Raw genomic sequence first — 8,046 nt, forward strand, 5'->3', positions numbered from 1 at the left:
GGTTCGAGTCGGAGCTCACGAAGAAGAGGAATATGAATCTCTCTCTTGCCTTAATCGAAACACATTAGAAATCACAAAGAAGCAGTAACCACCAGAGCAAAAGCGAACAGGATTTGCAGGTCAACTTGGCAAAAGGTACCATCTCAAGATCTTAAATCTAGAGTAGGTGAAGCGAGAGATAATGGAACGAGCAGTGATCGGGGTATGTTGATCCTCGAGCTGCATTCTACTTGTTGTTTCCAGCAGTGATCGGGGTATGTTGATCATCGAGTTGCATTCTACTTGTTGTTTCCAGTAGTGATGTAATAGATTTCATTCTGACCCTCCTTCATTCTGGCCGTATAGTCCTTCAGGCTCGTCACCTCATCACTACTCTTGGTGGAGTGGTAGCGGAACAATTCAACAGTCTTATTCCTGTTCTGAGAGTCCTCGTGGACACCAAGCTTGAGGTTCTTGGAGAAAGCCTCGTAAAACTTGTTGTAATCTTCCTTGTTCTCGGCTATTTCAAAGAAGCGCTCAATGCGCTTCTTCACCAAGTTCTTGCGGATAACCTTCAAGATCTTGTTCTGCTGCAACGTTTCTCTCGAGATGTTGAGAGGAAGGTCCTCCGAGTCGACAGTACCCTTCACAAAGAAGAGGAACTCGGGAATCAACTCTTCACCCTCGACCCTTCCTTTTTCTTCCGCCGGGACAAAAGCAGCAGCACGCCTCGCGGCAAAGACAAGGAAATTAGCCGGTGAGAATTTCGGCAATGCGGGAATGTTGAGGTCAAAGCCTCGGTTGCTGATGTGGGTCGTGGTATTGGTTGAGAGCGGTGTCGACTTGGGTTGGTGGAAGCTCCACCGCTCGGCCTGGTAAAAGATTCCAAGCAGTGCATGTTAGTATCTTCAAAGGGTGAAGTTTGAAGCTTCTCCCCCCTTTGTTGTTGGCGCATAGAGCTGCATATAAAGAGTTCCAATGGTTCTGGTAGACAACACGTTCATCCACGGCCCGGGAATCACGGAACCATGAAGTCCTGCAAGCAACGATTCCCATGGAATCCGGACTAGGCTGTACAGTTCCAAGGCTTTTCCAAGGACAGATCTTTTAATTAAAAAAGAAAGTGGGATAGTGGGGTTGTTGGATAGTTTGTTAGAAATGGTCCCTGCAAAATAATACAAAATTTAATAATAATAATAATAATAATAATAATAATAATAATAATATATATTTTTTTTAAAATCGGACAAAAACAAGTGTCTACACCATCATAGAACAACTTTCGAATAATCTCAAATATCACAAATAGTTCGATTACAGATACGGTTTAGTCCTTTTTTAATCTGAAATCTTGTTCGTCAGGCCAAGTGATTCATAGTCCAATATAGGATCAATATGGGCTTGAATGGCTTCAACTCATTCTGCTAGCATCCTCAATACATGTGAGGTCTCGTTCTCTTCGTGAATGGCTTTTGAGTCTGTTGGTCACCATTAAGCTTGCCTTTGTACGAGAGACTCCTTTGAACACATGGTTGTTTAAAGCCTGCCACCCAACACGTGTTTAAAATTTCTCGAAGTCCTTACTGATCAAATGCAAATTAAGACTGCAAAGAAATTTCCACTTGCTCCGCCAATACCGCTTGAGTTAAACCAACACCAATACACGAACATTTTAAAATGGTCCTCGATCCTCTTCAATTCGAGTTGAATGCATCGGCAAATCTTGACCTTTGAAGGAGCGATCCCAAGAACAAATTGTAACACCCTAAAATTTGATCTAGAATTTTTTCAACATCAGATGATTGGAAAATTATTTTTTGACATGTCATTTCAGTATTTAGAATTTCTGAAAATTTGATTAAAATTTATTTTATATGATGGATTAAAAATAATTGATCTTGAATAATAATTTAGTGACTAAAATATGATAAATGAAGATTTTAGAAATTTTAGTAAAAATGTGAAATTTAGGTACTAAAATGGAAACAAAATAAAAGTTAATGTTTCAAGATTAATTAAACCATGCAATGATCAACTTAAAGAAAAGAAAAGATGAAGGATTTGCTTTGAATTTCACCATCTTCCGAAATGGTGAATAAACTATTTAAATATCACTTTGTACATTTTAGTCATAATTTCCATAATTTCTAAATTTATGCATTTTAACTTTCCTTTCAGGTTTTCTCCCACTGGCGGGCAAGCTTATTAATAAGCCATTGGAGGCGAAGAGAAGAAAAATAGTCATCGTCTTCAATCTTGGAAAGTTTTGAAACCCTAAATCTTCATTAAATTATATTTTTTTCTCTAGTAATTCAAGCTCTTTCTTTCACCCAAATTAAAAATAAATAAATACATATTCGACATCTTTATAAGATAAGCTTTCTATTATCAGTGTCAATTCAGTAATTGGGTAAGTCAATCAAAACCCCAAATTGAATTCAAATTAAGATTTATGATAAATTAAAGAATTTTACTTAAATTGATCATTTTGAGATGATGAATTATTGTTTATCAAGTGTTCTTGTACCTTCCAAGAGCTAGTAGAATCGGTGGAAGTCATCACTTCAAGAGAAAAGGGAAAGGTTCTTAGGAGTGCTTAAGTCGAGCTAAATCTATCCAGGGACGGAGCCAAAATTTTAATTTAAGGGGGCAAGGTATACCTAACAAAATAAAATGAGAGGGACAGAAATTAAAATAAACCAAAATTTGGAGGGTAAAATCAAAATAAATCAAAATTTAAAGATCTAAATACATGTTTTTCCCTATATATTTTTAAATAATAAAAAATTAGGGGGACAGTGGCTCCCAGCCATACACATGGCTCCGTCTCTGAACCCATCATCTTCGACTAAAACATGTGTAATCACTTTATGTAGGTGATGATTATATTTGTCATTGACTCGTTTAGAGAAACGAAGGATGACAACTATTGCATTAGTAAATTGTATGTTTTATTGTTATTAACGTATGCTATGGTCATTAATATGCATATGACGCTGTTCGAGATGTTTTTGGGACAAACAAAGCCTATGAGGATACGTGTGTGTATCGTAGAGACACGAGCTAAAATAGGTTGTTATGTTTATCACTATCTCACTAAATTATACAAATTTATTTTGTTTGTTTACGGATTTTAGGACACCATACTTCTTAGTGGATCTAGATTACACCTAGAAGTTACAAATCATCATCTTGTTAGTATAAAGAGTTTTGCTAAGATCTCTTAGAATGGCGGCCATGTAAACATACTAATATTATGTTGAATTTTGTCTTGTATATGTTTGCTATGTAGCTAGATGTCCTATTATTTGGTATTATGATGCATATGAGGCATATAACATTATGTTTTAAAGTATGAATATAGAAATGAATAATTAAAGTGAATGGTATAAAAATACGGTAGGAGATGTCATATTAATTGCTTGAGTAGTAAAATTCATATTTAAATCCAATAATTTTAAAAGGGTATCAATATCATGGATCAGTATCGATAATATATTTATATAGCACCGGTATTGGGTCAAGGTACTAATACCAAGCAAAGCTTCGGAGTTGGAGAAAATAAATCAGTATTTATATCGCTCATCCGGTATCGCGATACTATTCTAAAATGATATCGATACCATACAAACAATAACGATACCATTTCTGATGAATGTTTAAGATTATTTAATTTAGTCCTTGAATATTGATGGTGATTATGATATGACACTTAAAGTAACACCTTGTAAATAAGTTGGCCTAATTGTTTTTCCGATATCTCGGGAACAAAAAATTCCTTTTTTTAACATATTATTTTGATATTGATATTTTAGGAATTTGATTAATTTTATGTCATGAGGGGAATAAATATGCATTGAATATTGTTTATTTTGCTTGAGATTTTATTCCACTGGATTTTAATGAATATGTTTTTAATGAGGTAACATATTGTGTGCATTAAATATATGTGCACTCTTTTTCCTTTATCAAGATTTTTTCTAACATGATTTTTATTTTAGTAAGATTTTAGAGAGACATTATTTTTATAGATATCCAGAAGGAGAGATAAATCGACAAAGTAGAGATATGGAAAAATATGTTCCCCTAGACGTTGTACCCTTGAGATTATCCTCACAACTAGGATAATTTGAACAATAATACATGAAAAACACATAGAGCAATCGAAGTCTTCTGCATTAACTAGGGAAGTTGCACGAAACATAGGACGTCTTCCGTATGGCCTGAGAAGGCTCCCAGGCATGAGCGTGCACCAGCTATGGGAGCATAGGGAAAACATCAGATCTTCCATGCATCTTCATAAAGACATCATATGATCTAATCATCTTCCTCCAATCACTATTCATTTCACTTTAGTTGGTAAAATAATTTCTTATACACCCAAGAGGAGCTATTTTTTTCACTATATTATTTGGACAATTTTATCAAGGGGGGTATGTGAATCATGGTTAAATGTAAATAGTAATTTCTTACCTTACCACTAACCCTAGAATCTTATTTTGTAGATAATCCTAATTTTAGTCTATCTCAAACTCTTGACTGACCCTTGTATAAAAAAACTCCTTTGTATTCTCTCATTAGAACGTGAAAAAATGAAAAGAAGTTTTTGAGAAATTTAATTGTTATATAGTATCAGTCACCGGCGTCGATCCAACCATTGCTCTCGTCGTCGTTTGTTCAAATTTCGGCTAGCCATGATCCTCCATTGCACTACCACCCGTCCAATCCAGAAAAATGACGCTCTTCAAATCGCCCATCTCCAGCCCATAAACCACTGCAGTGTCATAACCCTAGCAGCCCAGCCCATCGCAGCGTCACATTCTCGCTGCGCAACCCTCCTCGCCACAATTCCCTCGTCTGCAGCTCTGTCTCTCTCTCATCACAAAACAACCCTCGTGGGAAACTTATTTGTTACATACTTATTATTATTATTATTTAAAAAATCCCATATTTTCTTTTTTTTACCAGCCGATAATGGTTCATCCACAATCGTCCGACGTTTATCCAGAGGTAGGCACCTCCGTCGCTCACCGGATCACCACAGATGCATGCTACTCTTCCATCACATGTCATCACTTGAATTATTATAATTATCTTCCCTAGTCTCAATCAGTTCGTCTATATATCACTGGTCGCCATAAGCAGCAATATCTCTCGGCAAATATGCCAATTCCAGACCCGTCAGTTCCTCAATATGAAACATGGTTGACAGAAAACACAATGATCAAGTCCTGGCTCCTCAACTACATGTTGCCGAAAATTACTGAAAAATTTATGTTATATACGATTGTCACCAAAATCTAGACCGTTACTCTTTAAACCTATTATAATCTCGATAATTTGACTGCCTTGTCTATAATCGAATGTCAGATTAGTGATTTCAAACAAGGCGATCTAAGTGTCACACAATACTTAGTTGTCTCACCTATGGAAACAATTAGATCTCTTTGAATCCCACGACTGTCACTACGGTGAAGATGCAAGACTTTTCAAAGGGTTGCTCGAGAAACATAAGGTCTTTCAGTTTCTGTCCGAGCTAACATCTACTCTCAATGACGATCATGGTAGAATTTTGGGCATTAAACCTCTTCCATCCCTCCTTAAAGTGTTTGTCGAAGTCCACCGTGAAGAAAACCATTGTTCATTGATGCTTTCGTCTACTATCATTGATGGTTTGGCGCTAGTCACTCACTTGACCGGTTATGCTCGTTCAAAGAAAGGTTGTCCTTGGTGTGACCACTACAAGAAAGTCGACCATGTTCGGGAAAAGTAATGGAAACTTCATGGCCGTCATGCTGATTGGAAACCTTCCAAATCATCCTCCCAGTGTGATTCTCATGAAAATACTACAGTAATCAACACTGGTAGCAGTTTGTTTAACTGTCATCAGTTGGAAGAACTCAAGCAAATCTTCGATCAAATTCAGTCCTCTTCTGAGCCGAAACACGCATATGCTGTGAGTGAAGGTAGATCTAACTTTGCTCCATTCTTTAAAGGTTGTGTTTCTTGGATTGTTGATTCAGGCACAAGTGACCACATGACGGGTGATTTCACCCTTTTTCATAATTTCACAAAGATAGATTCTTCCTGCAGTATTTGAACAACCGATGGTTCACTTTCTTCTATTATGATCAGTGGCTCAATTCAGATCAATAACGTATCACTTTATCTAATGTTCTTTATGTCCCATATTTGGCTTGCAATATGCTTTCAGTCAGTAACTTATTTGCGGATTTGGGTTGTGTTTCCATATTTAACTATGATATTTATGAATTTCAGGATTTAAGCTCAAGGATGATAATTGGCAATGCTAAGGGTCGTGGTGGTTAATACATCCTTGAAGCACATTCTTTGGTTCACAAGACAACACCCTCAACTATTGTGTCCTCCTATGTTTCCATATCTCCATCTCCCAGTGATATGTCTGCTGAAATTGTTTTATGGTAGGATAGGCCATCCAAGTTTTAGTTATCTTGCAAAATTGTTTCCCAAATTGTTCGTTAATAAAAACTCTCCATCTTTTTCTTGTGATATTTGCCATCTTGCTAAACATATTTGCATACGTATTCTCCTTATCCTTATCATTATTTTAAACATTTTTATGTTATATAGTGATATTTGGGGCCCATATCTTGTCAAAGGCTTACATGAGGTCTGTTGGTTCATCTTTTTTTTATTGATGATCACTCTCGTACCATATGGACTTTTCTTATTAAGGATAAATTCGAGGTTGGGGGAATTTTCCAACGTTTCCATAGAGTAATTGTGACCCAATTTCAAGCTCTATCCATATTCTTAAATTTGATAATGGTAGTGAATATTTCTCTAACGTGTTAGGATCTTTCTTTTAGGAAAAAAGAATTGTACATCTCACTTCTTGTGTCGACACATCACAACAAAATGAGGTAGATGAATGTAAAAAATCATCATCTTTTTTAGGTAACCGAGCTTTTCTTTTTTCATCCCATGTTCTTAAATACATTTGAGGTTAAGCTCTTTTAACCGTAACTTATCTTATTAATCGCATGCCCAGTAAAGTCCTTAAATTTCAATATCCCCGAGATGTGCTTTCTCATTTTTTCCCCTCATTTTAAATCATTCACTATTGTTATTCCTCTTTGTGTATTTGGTTGTATAGTTTTCATCCATGATCATTCCCCAACTAAGTCCAAAATTGATCCCTGAGCAATTTGTTATGCCTTTGTTAGGTACTCCTCTCTACAAAAGGATTATCGATATTACTTCCCTTCTACTAAGAAAATGTTCACTTCGATGGATGTTACCTTTCTTGAACATAAACTTCTATTCTCTAAAATTGAAATCAAGGGGAAGAGTGAGTGTGGATTTCAATTTTATCTAATACATACAGAGTTATCCACCTATCTCTCACTAAACCTTTAGAACCTCAACCATCTCCTAAATAATCACTCAAGCACCACCTAATATCGAATCCCCACACCAAACCGATTCACCAAAAACACCTAATCCATATGTGTCTCATTTTGTTCCCCAAACTAATATTCGTACCTAAAAAAGGCGACCAAAATTCACCTCACTCATTCCCACACCACCGACGCATTATCAAGAGCCAGAACCAAGCTCAGATTCCTTGGAAGGTGAAGAAGGTGATCAAATTAATTTATATGTTTTGGTTGATACTAGTGAACTGCCCATTGCTCAAATAAAGGGAGTAAGAAGGTGTACAACTCATCATATTAATAAATTTGTTTCTTATGGTGAACTAATGCCTGGATTTAAGTCATTATAGCCAAGGTTGACAGCATCCATATTCCAGATATCGTAGAAGAAGCATTAAAAATTCCGGAATGGAAGAAGGTAATAGAAGAAGAACTCTCAGTTCTTGAACACAACAAAACCTGGACTATTTGTGATCTTCCTAAAGACAAGAAAGCAATTGGTTGCAAATGGTTCTTTATGGTCAAATACAAGGTAGATGGCAACATTGAGCGATACAAAGGCAGACTTGTGGCAAATGGGTTCAATCAAAATCAAATAGTAGACTATCAAGAGACTTTTGCTCCAGTTGCAAAACTCAACATTGTAAGA

At 36.2% G+C, this 8,046-nt stretch overlaps 1 protein-coding gene across 1 annotated transcript; it reads right to left on the minus strand.

Annotated features, from left to right (window-relative positions):
- Positions 1-278: 278 nt before the first annotated feature.
- On the minus strand, positions 279-1,035 carry LOC120118332 (heat shock protein 82-like). Its single transcript, XM_039138391.1, has 2 exons — positions 976-1,035; positions 279-851 (listed from the first exon to the last, which is right to left on the minus strand). The coding sequence occupies exons 1-2, from the start codon at positions 1,033-1,035 to the stop codon at positions 279-281; spliced, it is 633 nt and encodes a 210-aa protein (XP_038994322.1).
- Between the last annotated feature and the right edge of the window lie 7,011 nt (positions 1,036-8,046).

Source organism: Hibiscus syriacus, unplaced genomic scaffold, assembly GCF_006381635.1.
Source record: "Hibiscus syriacus cultivar Baekdansim isolate YM2019G1 unplaced genomic scaffold, ASM638163v2 tig00110328_pilon, whole genome shotgun sequence".
NCBI lineage: Eukaryota > Viridiplantae > Streptophyta > Magnoliopsida > Malvales > Malvaceae > Hibiscus > Hibiscus syriacus.